This window comes from Cetorhinus maximus, chromosome 10 (genome assembly GCF_964194155.1).
Source record: "Cetorhinus maximus chromosome 10, sCetMax3.hap1.1, whole genome shotgun sequence".
NCBI lineage: Eukaryota > Metazoa > Chordata > Chondrichthyes > Lamniformes > Cetorhinidae > Cetorhinus > Cetorhinus maximus.
In genome coordinates this window covers 19446155-19468521 of record NC_135888.1, presented here as the reverse complement: position 1 = coordinate 19468521, position 22367 = coordinate 19446155, and the positions used below count along the sequence as shown (strand labels likewise).

Sequence of the window (22367 nt, the reverse complement as noted above, 5' to 3'; positions counted from 1 at the left end):
CACCCTAATATCACACATATACTCCAAACACACACTGACATACACTCCAATCACACGCCGACATACATTGACACTGAAACACACAGATGCACAATCTAAACTCTCACTGGCAGATGGATACACAGTAATCTTACACGAACAGACATACACACATCATTCTCATATTGACACACACGTACACAACAATTTCACACCGACACACGTACACATTCCAATCTCACGCTGACACACACACATCAATCTCACACATACACTCCAATCTCACATTGGCACATACTCCAATATCACACTAACACACACGCACTCCAATTTCACACTGACACACACACACCAATCTCTCACACACACTCCAATCTCACACTGACACACACACTCCAATCTCACACTAATACACACACACTCCAATTTCACACTGACACACACACTCCAATCTTACGGTGATACACACACATACTGCAATGTCTCACACACACACTCTAGTCTCACGCTGACACACTCCAATCTCACACTGACACACACACACACAAATCTCTCACATGCACTCCAATCTCACACTGACACACACACACTCCAATCTCACACTGTGACACACAGACTCCAATCTCACACTGACACACACACACTCCAATCTCACACTGACACACACTCCAATCTCACACTGACACACACTCCAATCTCACACTGACACACACTCCAACCTCACACTGACACACTCACACACTCCAATCTCACACTGACACACACACTCCAATCTCACACTGACACACTCCAACCACACATTGACACTCACACACTCCAATCTCATACTGACACACGCACACACTCCAACCTCACACTGACACACTCACACACTCCAATCTCACACCGCCACACACACACACTCCAATCTCTCACTGCCCCCCACACACACACTCCAAACTCACACTGACACACACACTCCAATCTCACACTGACACACACACTCCAATCTCACACTGACACACACACAATCCAATCTCACATTGACACACACACACACACACACACACACACACACACACTCTAATCTCACACTGACACACGCACACTCCAATCTCTCATACACAATCCAATCTCACACTGACACACACAAAATCCAACCTCACACTGACACACACACACTCAATCACAGTCTGACATACACAGACACACATGCACACTCCAATCTCACACTGACACATCCACACACACACTCCAATCTCACACACACACTCCAATTTCACACTGACACAAACACACTCCAATCACACATATACAGACACACACTCCAATCTCACACTGATACACACACCGACATACATTGACACCGAAACACACAAACGCACAATCTAAACTCTCACTGGCAGATGGATACACTGTAATCTTACACCAACACACATTTCATTCTCACATTGACACGCACATACACACTCCAAGCACACACTGACACACACACTCCAATCTCACACATACATTCCAATCTCACACTGACACACATACACATTAATAAACATGCTCCAATCTCATAAACACTCCAATCTCACATTGATACTGACACACACACACAAACTCAAGCATGCACACACACACAAACACACTCCAATCTCACACTGACACACACACACACCTACACATACACAATCTCAGACTGACACACACACTCCAATCTCACACTGACACACATACACACTCCAAGCACACACTAACACACACACTCTAATCTTCCAAAGACATACACACACACTCCAATCTCTCTCACACACTCCAATCTCACACTGACACACAGTCTAATATCACACATACACTCCAATCTCACACTGACATACACTCCAACCACACGTACACACACGGACATACATTGACACCGAAACACACAGATGCACAATCTAAATAAACTCTCACTGGCAGATGGACACACTGTAATCTTACACCAACAGACACGCATATATCATTCTCATATTGACACACACATACACACTAACCTCACACTAACACACACACACACTCCAATCTCACACTGACACACATACACATTCATAAACTCACGCGTGCACACACATACTCCAATCTCACACTGACACTCACACACACCCACACACACACAATCTCGGACTGACACACACACACTCCAATCTCAGACGGAGACACACTCCAATCTCACACTGACACACACACACACAATCTAAGCACATACTGACACACACACACACTCCAAGCACACACATACACACACTCTAATCTCCCACTGACACACACACTCCAATCACACACTGACACACACTCTAATATCACACATACACTCCAATCTCACATTGACATACACGCCAATCACACGTACACACACCGACATACATTGACACCGAAACACACAGATGCACAATCTAAACTCTCACTGGCAGATGGACACACTGTAATCTTACACCAACCCACACATACACACCAACCTCACACTGACACATACACATGCTCCAATTTCACTCTGACACACACACAAACACACACACACACGCTCCAATCTCACACTGACAAACACACACACTCCAATCTCACACTGTAAACACACACACACTTCAACCTCACACTGACACACACACACTCCAATCTCACATTGACAAACACACACGCACTCCAATCTCACACTGACAAACACACACACGCTCCAATCTCACACTGACACACGCACACACTCCAATCTCTCACTGACAAACACACACGCGCTCCAATCTCTCACTGACATACACACACATTCATAATCCAATCTCATACACACCCCAATCTCGCATTGACACGGACAGACACACACACACAAACTCACACGCGCACACACAAACACACACACTCCAATCTCAGGTTGACACACACACTCCAATCTCAGACTGACACACACATACACCCCAAGCACACACTGACACACACACACTCCAAGCACACACTGACACACACACTCTAATATCACACATTATATACTATATAATCTCACACTGACATACACTCCAATCACACGTCGACATACATTGACACCGAAATACACAGATGCACAAGCTAAACTCTCACTGGCAGATGGACACACTGTAATCTTACACCTAGACACACATCTCATATTGACATACACGTACACACCAGTTTCACACTGACACACGTACACACTCCAATCTCACGATGACACACACACACACATACTCCAATCTCACACCCCAATCTCACACATACACTCCAATCTCACATTGGCACACACTCCAATCTCACACTAACACAGACGCACTCCAATTTCACACTGACACACACACGCCAATCTCTCACACACACTCCAATCTCACACTGACACACACACACTCCAATCTCACACTAACACACACTCCAATTTCACACTGACACACACTCCAATCTTACGGTGATACACACACATACTGCAATGTCTCACACACACACTCCAGTCTCACGCTGACACACACACTCCAATCTCACACTAACACACACACACACAAATCTCTCACACGCACCCCAATCTCACACTGACACACAGACACTACAATCTCACACTGACACACACACTCCAATCTCACACTGACACACACACACTCCAATCTCACACTGACATACACACTCCAATCTCACACTGACACACACACTCCAATCTCACACTGACACACAGTCCAATATCACACATACACTCCAATCTCACACTGACATACACTCCAATCACACGTACACACACGGACATACATTGACACCGAAACACACAGATGCACAATCTAAACTCTCACTGGCAGATGGATACACTGTAATCTTACACGAACAGACACACATATCATTCTCATATTGACACACACATACACAACAATTTCAAACTGACACACGTACACATTCCAATCTCACGCTGACACACACACGCACACCAATCTCACACATACACTCCAATCTCACATTGGCACACACTCCAATATCACACTAACACACACGCACTCCAATTTCACACTGACACACACACCAATCTCACACTGACACACACTCCAATCTCACACTAATACACACACACTCCAATTTCACACTGACACACACACTCCAATCTCACACTGACACACACACTCCAATCTCACACTGACACACAGTCTAATATCACACATACACTCCAATCTCACACTGACATACACTCCAATCACACGTACACACACGGACGTACATTGACACCGAAACACACAGATGCACAATCTAAATAAACTCTCACTGGCAGATGGACACACTGTAATCTTACACCAACAGACACACATATATCATTCGCATATTGACACACACATACACACCAACCTCACACTAACACACACACACACACTCCAATCTCACACTGACACACACACACACTCCAATCTCACACTGTCACACATACACATTCATAAACTCACGCATGCACACACACACTCCAATCTCACACTGACACTCACACACACCCACAAACACGCAATCTCAGACTGACAAACACACACACTCCAATCTCAGATGGAGACACACACTCCAATCTCACACTGACACACACACAATCTAAACACACACTGACACACACACACAATCTAAACACACACTGACACACACACACACTCCAAGCACACACATACACACACACTCTAATCTCCCACTGACACACACACTCCAATCTCACACTGACACACACACTCCAATCTCACACTGACACACAGTCTAATATCACACATACACTCCAATCTCACACTGACATACACTCCAATCACACGTACACACACGGACGTACATTGACACCGAAACACACAGATGCACAATCTAAATAAACTCTCACTGGCAGATGGACACACTGTAATCTTACACCAACACACACACATATATCATTCGCATATTGACACACACATACACACCAACCTCACACTAACACACACACACACGCTCCAATCTCACACTGACACACACACACTCCAATCTCACACTGTCACACATACACATTCATAAACTCACGCATGCACACACACACTCCAATCTCACACTGACACTCACACACACCCACAAACACGCAATCTCAGACTGACAAACACACACACTCCAATCTCAGATGGAGACACACACTCCAATCTCACACTGACACACACACACAATCTAAACACACACTGACACACACACACAATCTAAACACACACTGACACACACACACACTCCAAGCACACACATACATACACACTCTAATCTCCCACTGACACACACACCCCAATCTCACACTGACACACACTCTAATATCACACATACACTCCAATCTCACATTGACATACACTCCAATGACACGTACACACACCGACATACATGGACACCGAAACACACAGATGCACAATCTAAACTCTCACTGGCAGATGGACACACTGTAATCTTACACCAACACACACATACATACCAACCTCACACTGACACATACACACGCTGCAATCTCACTGTGACACACACACACACACACGCTCCAATCTCACACTGACAAACACACACACTCCAATCTCACACTGACACACACACACACTCCAATCTCACATTGACAAACACACACGCGCTCCAATCTCACACTGACAAACACACACCCGCTCCAATCTCACACTGACACACGCACACGCTCCAATCTCTCACTGACACACACAGACACGCTCCAATCTCTCACTGACATACACACACATTCATAATCCAAACTCATACACACCCCAATCTCGCATTGACACGGACAGACACACACACACACACACACACACTCCAATCTCAGGTTGACACACACACTCCAATCTCAGGCTGACACACACGTACACCCCAAGCACACACTGACACACACACACTCCAAGCACACACTGACACACACACTCCAATCTCACACATACACTCCAATCTCACACTGACATACACTCCAATCACACGCCGACATACATTGACACCGAAACACACAGATGCACAATCTAAACTCTCACTGGCAGATGGACACACTGTAATCTTACACCAGCAGACACATACATATCATTCTCATATTGACATACACGTACACACCAATTTCACACTGACACACGTACACACTCCAATCTCACGATGACACACGTACACACTCCAATCTCACGATGACACACACACACACTCCAATCTCACACATACACTCCAATCTCACATTGGCACACACTCCAATCTCACGCTAACACACACACGAACTCCAATTTCACACTGACACACACACACCAATCTCTCACACACACTCCAATCTCACACTGACACACACGCTCCAATCCCACACTGACACATTCCAACCACACATTGACACTCACACACTCCAAACTCATACTGACACAGACACACTCCAACCTCACACTGACACACTCACACACTCCAATCTCACACTGCCCCCAATACACACACTCCAATCTCTGACTGCCCCCCCCACACACACACTGACACACACACACTCCAATCTCACACCTACACACAAACACACCAATCTCTCACACACACTCCAATCTCACACTGACAAACACACACCCGCTCCAATCTCACAAAGACACACGCACACTCTTCAATCTCTCACTGACACACACAGACACGCTCCAATCTCTCACTGACATACACACACATTCATAATCGAATCTCATACACACCTCAATCTCGCATTGACAGGAACAGACACACACAAACTCACACGCGCACACACAAGCACACACACTCCAATCTCAGGTTGACACACACACTCTAATCTCAGACTGACACACACAAACACCCCAAGCACACACTGACACACACACACACTCCAAGCACACACTGACACACACACTCCAATCTCACACACGCACTCCAATCTCACACTGACACACACTCTAATATCACACATACACTCCAATCTCACACTGACATACACTCCAATCACATGCCGACATACATTGACACCGAAACACACAGATGCACAATCTAAACTCTCACTGGCAGATGGACACACTGTAATCTTACACCAGCAGACACATACATATCATTCTCATATTGACACACACGTACACAACAATTTCAAACTGACACGTGTACACATTCCAATCTCACGCTGACACACACACGCACACCAATCTCACACATACACTCCAATCTCACATTGGCACACACTCCAATATCACACTAACACACACGCACTCCAATTTCACACTGACACACACACCAATCTCACGCTGACACACGCTCGAATCTCACACTGACACACACACACTCCAATCTCACACTGACACACACACACACACTCCAATCTCACACTGACATACACATGCTCCAGTCTCACACTCACACACACACAATCACACACACACACTCCAATCTGAAACTGACACAGACGCTCCAATCTCATGCTGACACACACACACGCTCCAATCTCACGCTGACACACGCTTGAATCTCACACTGACACACACACACTCCAATCTCACACTGACACACACACACACTCCAATCTCACACATATACTCCAATCTCACACTGACACACGCTCCAATCTCACACATACACTCCAATCTCACACTGACACACACACACACACACACAATCTCAGCCTGACACACACCAATCTCAGACATACACATACACTCCAATCTCAGACTGACACACACACATACACTCCAAGCACACACTTGCACACACACCGACATATATTGACATCGAAACACACAGACGCACAATCTAAACTCTCACTGGCAGAGGGATGCACTGTAATCTTACACCAGCACTCACACACATATCATTCTCACATTGGCACACACACACACACCAATCTCCACTGACACACCCACATGCACAAACTCCAGTCTCACACTGACACTCCAATCTCACGCTGACACACACTCCAATCTCGCGCAAACACTCCAATCTCACATTGGCACACATTCCAATCTCACACAAACACTCCAATCTCACACTGACACACACGCACTCTAATCTCATACTGACACACACATGCTCCAATCTCACACTGACACACACACGCTCCAATCTCACACTGACACACACATGCTCCAATCTCACACTCACACACACACTCCAATCTCAAACTGACACACACGCTCCAATTTCACGCTGACACACACGCATGCTCCAATCTCACGCTGACACACACACACTCCAATCTAATGCTGACACACGCACAAGCTCCAATCTCACGCTGACAAACACACAAGCTGTAATCTCACGCTGACACACGCACACGCTCCAATCTCGCACTGACACACACACACATCCCAATCTCACACTGACAAACACACGCACACTCCAACCTCACACTGACACACACACACACTCCAATCTCACACTGACACACACTCCAATCTCACACTGACACACACTGCAATCTCACACTGATACACACACACACTCCAATCACACGTGTGCATACACACACTCCAATCTCACACTGACACACACACACTCCAATCTCACACTGACAAACACACATTCTCTAATCTCACGCTGACACACGCACACGCTCCAATATCGCACTGACACACACACTCATTCCAATCTCACACTGACAAACACACACACACTGCAACCTCACACTGACAAACACACACACACTCCAATCTCACACATATACTCCAATCTCACACTGACACACACTCCAATCTCACACTGACACGCACACACACGCTCCAATCACACGTGTACACACACACACTCCAATCTCACACTGACACGCACACACACGCTCCAATCACACGTGTACACACACACACTCCAATCTCACACTGATGCACACACCGACATACATTGAAACCGAAACACACACACGCACAATCAAAACTCTCACTGGCAGATGGACACACTGTGACCTTACACCAACACACACACACATATCATTCTCACATTGACACGCACATACACACAAATCTCACACTGACACACCCACACACACACACTCCAATCTCACACTGACACACACTCCATTCTCACACTGACACACACTCCAATCTCACACTGGCACACACTCCAATCTCACACTGGCACACACTCCAATCTCACACTGGCACACACTCCAATCTCACACTGGCACACACTCCAATCTCACACTGACACACCCACACACACACACTCCAATCTCACACTGACACACACTCCAATCTCACACTGACACACACTCCAATCTCACACTGGCACACACTCCAATCTCACACTGGCACACACTCCAATCTCACACTGGCACACACTCCAATCTCACACTGACACACCCACACACACACACTCCAATCTCACACTGGCACACACTCCAATCTCACACTGACACACCCACACACACACACTCCAATCTCACACTGGCACACACTCCAATCTCACACTGGCACACACTCCAATCTCACACTGACACACACTCCAATCTCACACTGGCACACACTCCAATCTCACACTGGCACACACTCCAATCTCACACTGACACACACTCCAATCTCACACTGACACACACTCCAATCTCACACTGGCACACACTCCAATCTCACACTGACACACACTCCAATCTCACACTGACACACACTCCAATCTCACACTGACACACACTCCAATCTCACACTGACACACACTCCAATCTCACACTGACACACACTCCAATCTCACACTGACACACACTCCAATCTCACACTGACACACACTCCAATCTCACACTGACACACACTCCAATCTCACACTGGCACACACTCCAATCTCACACTGACACACACTCCAATCTCACACTGACACACACTCCAATCTCACACTGACACACACTCCAATCTCACACTGACACACACTCCAATCTCACACTGACACACACTCCAATCTCACACTGGCACACACTCCAATCTCACACTGGCACACACTCCAATCTCACACTGGCACACACTCCAATCTCACACTGGCACACACTCCAATCTCACACTGGTACACACTCCAATCTCACACTGGCACACACTCCAATCTCACACTGGTACACACTCCAATCTCACACTGGCACACACTCCAATCTCACACTGGCACACACTCCAATCTCACACTGACACACACTCCAATCTCACACTGGCACACACTCTAATCTCACATTGGCACACACTCCAATCTCACACTGGCACACACTCCAATCTCACACTGGCACACACTCCAATCTCACACTGACACACACTCCAATCTCACACTGACACACACTCCAATCTCACACTGACACACACTCCAATCTCACACTGACACACACTCCAATCTCACACTGACACACACTCCAATCTCACACTGACACACACTCCAATCTCACTTTTTTTTTGCAAAAATATACTTTATTCATAAAATATCTTCAACCACATTCCAAACCATTTCAAAAACACCATTACAAAGATACAGTCAGGTTCAACTTTTACAACATGTATCACAAGGTGCATCAGTACAAACAATGAATATTACAATCATTTGCAGACATTCATTTTGAGCTGTACAGCCCGAGGGGCTCTAAACAGTTCCCAGTCCCTCGGTGCACTATGGCAGAAAGGTCTTAGACAGCGACCTTTCTCCATTGCACCTTTGCGGCAGCTGCCCCAAGCTTTAGTGTGTCCCTCAGCACGTAGTCCTGGACCTTGGAATGTGCCAATCTACAACACTCGGTCGGGGACAAATCTTTGCACTGGAAGACCAACAAGTTTTGGGCAGACCAAAGAGCGTCTATCACCGAGTTGATGATCCTCCAGCTGCAGTTGATGTTTGTCTCGGTGTGTGTCCCTGGGAACAGCCCGTAGAGCACAGAGTCCTGTGTCACAGAACTGCTCAGGATGAACCTCGACAGAAACCACTGCATCTCTCTCCAGACCTTCTTTGCAAAGGCACAATCCACCAAGAGGTGAACAACGGTCTCTTCCCCACCACAGCCACCTCGAGGGCAACGTGCCGAGGGGGTGAGACTCCTGGCATGTTGGAAGGATCTGACGGGGAGGGCCTTTCTCACCACCAGCCAAACTACGTCTTGGTGCTTGTTGGAAAGTTCTGGTGATGAGGCATTCTGCCAAATGACTTTGACAGTCTGCTCGGGGAACCATCCCACAGGATCCACCCTCTCCTTTTCCCGCAGGGCCTCTAAGATGTTACGTGCCGACCACGGCCTGATGGACTTGTGGTCAAAGGTGTTTCTCTGCATAAATTTTTCCACGAGGGACAGGTGGTACGGCACGGTCCAACTACTTGGAGCGTTCAGCGGCAGCGTGGCCAGACCCATCCTTCGTAACACCGGTAGAACCTCAGCACATAGTGACACTTGGTGTTTGCGTATCGAGGATCTGCGCACAGCTTGATGCAGCCGCACACAAAGGTGGCCATCAGTATGAGGGCGATGTTGGGCACGTTTTTCCCCCCTTTATCTAGAGGCTTGTACATCGCGTCCCTGTGGACACGATCCATTTTCGACCTCCAGATAAAGCGAAAGATGGCTCGGGTGATCACCATCGCGCAGGAGTCTGGAATGGGCCAGACCTGCGCCACGTACAGCAACAGCGAGAGTGCCTCACTCGTGATCACCAGGTTCTTACCCGCAATGGAGAGGGAGCGTCGCTCCCACATGCCCAGTTTCCTTTTCACCATAGACACTCGCTCCTTCCAGTTTCTAACGCATGCCCTGGTCCCTCTGAACCATATCCCTAGCACCTTCAGGCCGTCAGCCTGACAGTGAAGGGGACAAAGGATCGGTCAGTCCAGTTCCCAAAGAACATGGCCTCGCTCTTCCCACAATTTACCTTGGCACCCGAGGCCAGTTCAAACTGGTTGCAGATGTGGATCAGTCTGCGCACCGACAGCAGATTCGAGCAGAAGACGGCGACATCATCCATGTACAGGGAGGCTTTGACCTGAGTGCCTCCACTGCCTGGGATTGTCACTCCTCTTATGCCCAGATCCTTCCTGATGGACTCAGTGAAGGGTTGTATGCAACACACTCCAATCTCACACTGACACACACACATACACCAATCACACGTGTACAAATACACACTCTAATCTCACATTGATACACACACCGACATACATTGAAACCGAAACACACATCTCACTGGCAGATGGGCACAATGTAATCTTACACCAACACACACACACATATCATTCTCACATCGACACGCACATACACACAAATCTCACACTGACACACCCACACACACTCCAATCTCACACTGACACACACACACACACACACACTCCAATCTTACACACGCACTCCAATCTCACACTGACACTCCAATCTCACACTGACACACACTCCAATCTCACACTGACACACACTCCAGTCTCACACTGACACACACTCCAATCTCACACATACACTCCAATCTCACACTGACACACACACGCATACTCCAATCACACGTGTAGAAACACACACTCCAATCTCACACTGATACACACACCGACATACATTGACACCGAAACACACAGACGCACAATGTAAACTCTCACTGGCAGATGGACACACTGTAATCTTACACCAGCACACACACATATCATTCTCACATTGGCACACACATACACACCAGTCTCACACTGACACACCTACATGTACACACTCCAATCTCACACTGACACTCCAATCTCACGCAGACACACACTCCAATCTCACACTGGCACAAACTCCAATCTCACAGTGACACACACACACAATCCAATCACACGTGTACACACATTCCAATCTCTCACTGACACACACACACACTCCAATCTCACACTGACACACTGCAATCTCACACTGACACACACACATACTCCAATCACACGTGTACAAACACACACTCCAATCTCACATTGATACACACACCGACATACATTGACACCGAAACACACATCTCACTGGCAGATGGACACACTAATCTTACACCAGCACACACACACATATCATTCTCACATTGACACACACATACACACCAATCTCACACTGACACACCCAAATGCACACACTCCAATCTCACACTGACACACACATACTCCAATCTCACACTGACATACACATGCTCCAATTTCACACTCACACACACACACACACACACACAATCACACACACACACAATCACACACACACACTCCAATCTCAAACTGACACACACGCTCCAATCTCACGCTGACACACACACATGCTCCAATCTCACGCTGACACATGCACACGCTCCAATCTCACGCTGACAAACACACACGCTCCAATCTCACACTGACACACACGCACGCTCTAATCTCACGCTGACACACACACACACGCTCCAATCTCATGCTGACACACGCACATGCTCCAATCTCACGCTGACAAACATACACGCTCCAACCTCGCGTTGACACAGGCACACGTTCCAATCTCACATTGACACACATATACACACACACGCACTCCAATCTCACACTGATAAACAAACACACACACACACACACACACTCCAACCTCACCCTGACACACATACATGCTCAAATCTCACGCTGACACATGCACACGCTCCAATCTCACGCTGACAAACACACACGCTCCAATCTCACACTGACACACACACACAATCTAATCTCACACTAACACACACACACGCTCCAATCTCACACTGACACACGCAAACACTCCAATCTCTCACGGACACACACACACACACACACACACACACTCCAATCTCACACTGACACACACTCCAATCTCACACTGGCACACACTCCAATCTCACACTGACACACACACATACTCCAGTCACACGTGTACAAACACACACTCCAACCTCACCCTGACACATACACACGCTCTAATCTCAAACTGACACACGCACATTCTCCAATCTGACACTGACACACACACACACTCCAATCTCACACTGATACACACACACACACTCCAATCTCACTCTGACACACACATCAATCTCATATTGACACACATACAAACTCTCCAATCGCACACTGACACACTCATACAAACTCCAATCACACACAGACACATGTATTCACAAGCCAACCTCACACTAACATGCACATACTCTTATCTCACATGTGTCTCGCACACTTGCACTCATCACACATTAACACACACACATTGACATACACATCAATCTCACACTGACTTACACACAAACACACACTCCAATCCCACGCTTATGCTAATAAACACACACATTCCAATCTAACATTAACAATGATGTGTACACACACACACTCAAATCTCACACTAACACACACACACACACACACACACCCACACAATCTCAGCCTGCCACACACACACTCCAATCTCAGACTTACACACACACTCGAAGCACACAATGACACACACACTCACACTCCAATCTCATACTGACACACACACACTAATCTCACACTAACATGCAACCACACTCTAATCTCACACTAACATGCACACACATCAATCTCACACTAACATACACACACACTAATCTCACACTAACATGCAACCACACTCTAATCTCACACTAACATGCACACACATCAATCTCACACTAACATGCACACACACTCTAATCTCACACTAACATGCACACACATCAATCTCACACTAACATGCACACACAATCTAATCTCACACTAACACACACACACACATACTCCAATCTCACACTGACACAAGCTCCAATCTCACACTGACACACACACACCCACACAATCCCAGCCTGCCACACATACACTCCAATCTCAGACTTACACACACACACACTCCAAGCACACACTGACACACACACACGCACTCCAATCTCACAGTGACACACACTCTAATATCACACATACACTCCAATCCTACACTGACATACACTCCAATCACACGTACACACAACGACAGACATTGACACCGAAACACACAGATGCACAATCTAAACTCTCACTGGCAGATGGATACACTGTAATCTTACACCAACAGACACACACATATCATTCTCATATTAACACACACGTACACACCAATTTCACACTGACACACGTACACGCTCCAATCTCACGCTGACACACACACTCCAATCTTATACTGACACACACACACAGACACACACTCCAATCTCACACATACACTCCAATCTCACACTGACACACACTCCAACCTCACACTGGCACACACTCCAATCTCACACTGACACACACTCCAATCTTACACTGACACACATACATATTCCAATCACACGTGTACAAACACACACTCCACTCTCACACTGATACACACACCGACATACATTGACACCGAAACACACAGACGCACAATCTAAACTCTCACTGGCAGATGGACACACTGTAATCTTACACCAGCACACACACACATCATTCTCACATTGGCACACACATACACACCAATCTCACACTGACACTCCAATCTCACACTGACACACACTCCAATCTCTCGCACACACTCCACTCTCACACTGGCACACACTCCAATCTCACACAAACACTCCAATCTCACACTGACACACACACACACCAATCACACACTGACACACACACGCTCCAATTTCACGCTGACACACACACACGCTCCAAGTTCACGCTGACACACACACACGCTCCAATCTCACGCTGACAAACACACACGCTCCAATCTCACGCTGACAAACACACACGCTCCAATCTCACGCTGACACACGCACACGATCCAATCTCACACAGACACACACACACACTCCAATCTCACACTGACAAACACACACACACTCCAACCTCACACTGACACACACACACACACTCCAATCTCACACATATACTCCAATCTCACACTGACACACGCTCCAATCTCACACATACACTCCAATCTCAAACTGACACACACGCTCCAATTTCACGCTGACACACACACACGCTCCAAGTTCACGCTGACACACACACACGCTCCAATCTTACGCTGACAAACACACACGCTCCAATCTCACGCTGACACACACACACACTCCAATCTCACACTGACACACACACACACTCCAATCTCACACTGACAAACACACACACACTCCAACCTCACACTGACACACACACACACTCCAATCTCACACATATACTCCAATCTCACACTGACACACGCTCCAATCTCACACATACACTCCAATCTCACACTGACACACACTCCAATCTCACACACACGCTCCAATCTCACACTGACACACACACACACTCCAATCACACGTGTACACACACACTCCAATCTCACACTGATGCACACACCGACATACATTGAAACCGAAACACACACATGCACAATCTGAACTCTCACTGGCAGATGGACACACTGTAATCTTACAGCAACACACGCACACATATCATTCTCACATTGACACGCACATTAACACCAATCTCACACTGACACACCCACACGCACACACTCCAATCTCACACTGACACACACATACACTCCAATCTTACACACGCACTCCAAACTCACACTGACACACACTCCAATCTCACACTGACACACACACACACTCCAATCACACGTGTACACACATTCCAATCTCTCACTGATACACACACACACACACTCCAATCTCACACTGGCACGCACTCCAATCTCACACTGACACACACACATACTCCAATCACACGTGTACAAACACACACTCCAATCTCACATTGATACACACACCGACATACATTGACACCGAAACACACATCTCACTGGCAGATGAACACACTGTAATCTTACACCAGCATACACACACACATCATTCTCACATTGGCACACACATACACAGCAATCTCACACTGACACACCCACATGCACAAACTCCAATCTCACACTGACCCTCCAATCTCACACTGACCCTCCAATCTCACACTGACCCTCCAATCTCACACTGACCCTCCAATCTCACACTGACCCTCCAATCTCACACTGACACTCCAATCTCACACTGACACACATTCCAATCTCTCACACACACTCCAATCTCATACTGGCACACACACCAATCTCAGACAAACACTCCAATCTCACACTGACACACACTCCAATCTCTCACACACACTCCAATCTCATACTGGCACACACACCAATCTCACACAAACATTCCAATCTCAAACTGACACACACACACTCCAACCTCACACTGACACACACAAATACAGTCCAATCTCACACTAAAATGCACACGCCAATCTCATCCTAACATGCACATACTCTAACCTCACATGTGCCTCGCACACTTACACTCACATCAATCTCACACTGATATACACACAAACACACACTCCAATCCCACGCTTATGCTAATAAACACGCACATTCCAATCTAACATTAACAATGATGTGTACACACACACTCTAATCTCACACTAACATGCACACACACTCTAATCTCACTAACATGCATATACACTCTAATATCACACTAACATGCACACACACTAATCTCACACTAACATGCACACACACTCTAATCTCATTAACAAACACACACACTCTAATCTCACACTAACATGCACACACACTCTAATCTCATTAACAAGCACACACACTCTAATCTCACACTAACTTGCATACACACACTAATCTCACACTAACATGCACACACACTCTAGTGTCACACTAACATGCACACACACTAATCTCACACTAACATGCACACACACTCTAATCTCATTAACATGCACACACACTCTAATCTCATACTAACATGCACACACACTCTTATCTCACACTAACATACACACACACTAATCTCACACTAACATACACACACACTAATCTCACACTAACATGCACACACACTCTAATCTCATTAACATGCACACACACTCTAATCTCATACTAACATGCATACACATCAATCTCACACTAACATGCACACACACACACACCAATCTCACACTAACATGCACACACACACACACCAATCTCACACTAACATGCATGCACACACCAATCTCACTCACACACATACCAATCTTACTCACACACACACAAATCTCAAACTAACATACACACACACACACACCAAACACACACACCAATCACACACACTAAACACACACACACACCAGTCTCATGCTAACATGCACATACTCTAATCTCACATGGTCTTGCACACTTACACACACATCAATCTCACACTGATATACACACAAACACACACCCCTATCCTGCATTTATGCTAATAAACATGCACATTCCAATCTAACATTAACAATGATGTGTACACACACACTCTAATCTCACACTAACATGCACACACACCAATCTCACACTAACATGCACACACACTCTAATCTCACACTAACATGCACACACATCAGTCTCACACTAACATGCACACACTCTAATCTCACACTAACATGCACACACACTAATCTCACACTAACATGCACACGCCAATCTCACACTAACATGCACATACTCTAATCTCACATGTGTCTCGCACACTTACATTCACATCAATCTCACACTGATATACACACACACACACTCCAATCCCACGCTTATGCTAATAAACACGCACATTCCAATCTAACATTAACAATGATGTGTACACACACACTCTAATCTCACACTAACATGCACACACATCAATCTCACACTCTAATCTCACACTAACATACACACACACTCTAATCTCACACTAACATACACACACACTCTAATCTCACACTAACATACACACACACCCCTATCTCTCACTAACATACACACACACCCCGATCTCACACTAACATGTACACACACACACACTAATCTCACATTAACATACACGCACACACCAGTCTCACTCACACACACTCCAATCTCACTCTCACACACAAATCTCACACTAACACACATACACCAATCTCACACTAACACATACACACACCAATCTCACACTAACATGCACACACCAATCTCACACTAACACATACACACACCAATCTCACACTAACATGCACACACCAATCTCACACTAACATACACACACACACATCAATCTCACACTAACATACACGCACACACCAATCTTACTCACACACACCAATCTCACACTAACATACACACACCAATCTTACACAGAAACACACACCAATCTTACACACATACACACACACACACCAATCTTACACACACACCAATCTTACACTAACACACACACACCAATCTCACACTAACATACACACACACACACCAATCTCACACTAACATGCGCACACACACACCAATCTCACACTAACATGCACGCACACGCACACACCAATCTCATGCTAACGTGCACGCACTATAATCTCATGCTAATAAACTCTCACACACACCCCCATCCCACACACCCCAATCCCACACTAACATACACACACACACCAATCTCACACTAACATACACACACACGCCAATCTCACACTAACATACACACACAGACCAATCTCACAATAACGTACACACACACACCAATCTCACACTAATATACACACATACACACCAATCTCACACTAATATGCATGCACACACACCAATCTCATGCTAACGTGCGTGCACTATAATCTCAAAATAACAAACATACACACACACTCTAATCTCACGCTAACATGCACATACCAATCTCACTCTACCATGCACACACAACAACCTCACACTAACATCACTAACATGCACACACATCAATCCCATGCTCTCTCACACACACATTCCAATCTTGCATTGACACACTGATACACTCCAATCTCACACTGACACACACTCCAATGTATCACAAGAACACAAGAATTAGGAGCAGGAGTAGGCCATTCAGCCTATCGAGCTTATCCCATCATTCAGTAAGATCATGGCTGATCTGATTGTGGGCTCAACTTCACTTTACTGTCTGCCCCCCCATAATCCTTGACTCCCTCGTCAATCGAAAATCTATCTAACTTAGCCTCGAATAAATTCACTACAGCCTCTACTGCTTCCTGGGGAAGAGGATTTCACAGACTAACGACCCTCTGAGAGAGAAAAAAACTCTCCTCACCTCAGTCTTAAATGAGAGGCCCCTTATTTTTAAACTATGTTCCCTTGTTCTAGTCTCCTCTCACAAGGGGAAACATCCTCTCCCTGTACCCACCCTGACAAATCCCCTCAGGATCTTCTACGTTTCATCTCCCATTCTTCTAAACTCCAAGGGGTATAGACCCAACCTGTTCAGCCTTTCTTCATAAGATAGCTTTTGGAAGCTGACTGACCTGTGTTACTCCCAGTGGTGGAACTCGAAGTCTCTTCATTGCTCGTGCTCTGTCCCCTCCCTCCAGCTGATTGGTGTAGAGTGACTGTGAAGAACATGGGGGTTTATTGATATTTAAATGATGATGAAGCCTGCTTTGCCATCACAGAAAGGGTCGTCATTTCTACATTTATTGAGTCTAGGCATGCTTTCTGTTTTTGCTTTATAGCCTGGAACGGAACTCAATGGTCTCACTAATTCCGTTTGGTGTTTTTTAACATGAGATCATATGGACTATTTGAATGAGTGTCAATAATTCTCACAACAGGCGTGCCATTCTTCAGCATCTCCGTGTGCATTTTTAGCGCCGGACAGTTTCCTTCACCTCAGGATTGCTGCCCCTTAATAATCGTCCCACAAAAAGTACCTGGCATCTATAAATCTATCCTGGGACTAGTGGAATAATATTTCGGCACAGACTAGAAGGGCCGAATGGCCTGTTTTCTGTGCTGTAGTGTTCTATGGTTCTATGGTTCTATCCATTAAATGAGCTCTCCCTGTGCCCAAGTATTGCAGTCTCTGTAAATACCCCCCTTTGCCTGTGGTTTCACAGTCCAGTTCTGTTGAAAGGTGCATCTCCTATCAGCTGTAGTGCCTAAGTTCTGTGGATCTACCTGACTCAGACACACAGACACACGGAGGTAACTGCTGTGTCCGTTCCCAGACCTGGGGTTTGCAATTCAAGTGTGAAATCTTGTCACTTTTAAATTTGTTTTATGGGATGTGGACGTCGCTGGCTAGGCCAGCATTTATTGACCATTCCTAATTGCCCTTGTGGAGGTGGTGGTGAGCTGCCTTCTTGAACTGCTCTGTGTGGTGCACCCACAGTGCTGTTAGGGAGGGAGTTCCAGGATTTTGACCCAGTGACAGTGAAGGAACGGCGACATATTTCCAAGTCAGGATGGTGAGTGACTTGGAGGGGAACTTCCAAGTGGTGGTGTTCCCACCTATCTGCTGCCCTTGTCCTTCTAGGTGGTAGTGGTTGTGGGTTTGAAAGGTGCTGTCTAAGGAGCCTTGGCGAGTTCCTGCAGAGCTCCTTGTAGATGGTACACACTGCTGCCACTGTGTGAGGGTGGAATTGGTGCACATCCACATCTCCCAGCGATTTTGTCCCCTACAAAGGGGTGTGTACTCTCCTGTAATAGCCTGCAGCAGCACTGCACCCTCCCCGGCTGGTCTGTGAACGTAACTTGCTGACCAACAGGCCTGCAGGGAGGTGGGTGGCACTTGACAGTATAACTCAGATCGGAGCATGGTGACCATTTTTAGCCTCGCCATTTCGGAACTCAGTGAATAAGGGGGAGAGGGAGCCTTTGTGATCCCTTCGCCAAGCCCATGCTTACCTCCACCTCGGTTATCAGCTGGTCAATCTTTTTATTGGTATATATTGGCGAGCCCTCCACCTGAGTGGCTTGCCAACCTGCCCCTTTCATGGTTTGAAACATCTTGTCATATTTCTTCATGATTTTGCCGAATCCGGTAACATTGAGATTCTGGAATGGAACAAGAGTGGGGTCAGTCAGGTTGCCTATTGTGATCAGGGGTGGGAGGAGAAGCAGAAAGAATAAAACGCGACAGAAAAAACACAGCAAGCTCATGATGCACATTGTTGTTGATGCACAAATCAGCCAGTAAGATCATGGTATTATAAAGTGATAGGTTGAGTTGCAGAACTTGTGGCCGATTTACTCAGTACAAGTGGCTCTTGCCCTCCTTAGCCTCCTCGCTATTTTTAAGAACATGCAAGATTTGCACACTAATTGTCCACTAAACCTGCTCTAGAAAGTTAAAAGCAAAATACTGCGGATGCTGGAAATCTGAAACAAAAACAAAAATAGCTGGAAAATCTCAGCAGGTCTGACAGCATCGGCGGAGAGGAAAACAGTTAACGTTTCAAGTCCGTATGACTCTTCATCAAGGCTGGTAATGCCCATTGTTTAAACAAAGGCCCAGATTTTGTTGTCAGTGACTATGCTTTGTCAGTTTAAATCTGGCAGCAAGTCAAGGGGATCTCCAGGCATCCAGCAGCAGTGATGTCATCAAGCAGGGAAAGCAGCCAATCACATTGAAGTATTCTCACAGAGAGCAAACCAGGAAGTCAAAAATCAAGGTCAAGGTCCTTGACCTTTAATTAAATTTTACAAAAGGGCAAAATAATTGATTGGGACATTCACATGGAATTAAGGTAGAAGCTGAAATATCACA

The 22367-nt window shown here is 46.2% G+C and overlaps 1 protein-coding gene across 1 annotated transcript in view; it reads right to left on the bottom strand.

Annotated features, from left to right (window-relative positions):
• The window catches only part of LOC144685209 (solute carrier family 53 member 1-like), a 108146-nt gene that overhangs the window by 28096 nt on the left and 57683 nt on the right, over positions 1-22367 (bottom strand). The window contains exons 5-6 of the mRNA XM_078549639.1: positions 21506-21655; positions 20125-20208 (exon numbers count right to left, since the gene is read on the bottom strand). Of these exons, the coding sequence (XP_078405765.1) occupies positions 20125-20208; positions 21506-21655 (234 nt within the window). The remainder of the gene's footprint in view (positions 1-20124; positions 20209-21505; positions 21656-22367) is intronic.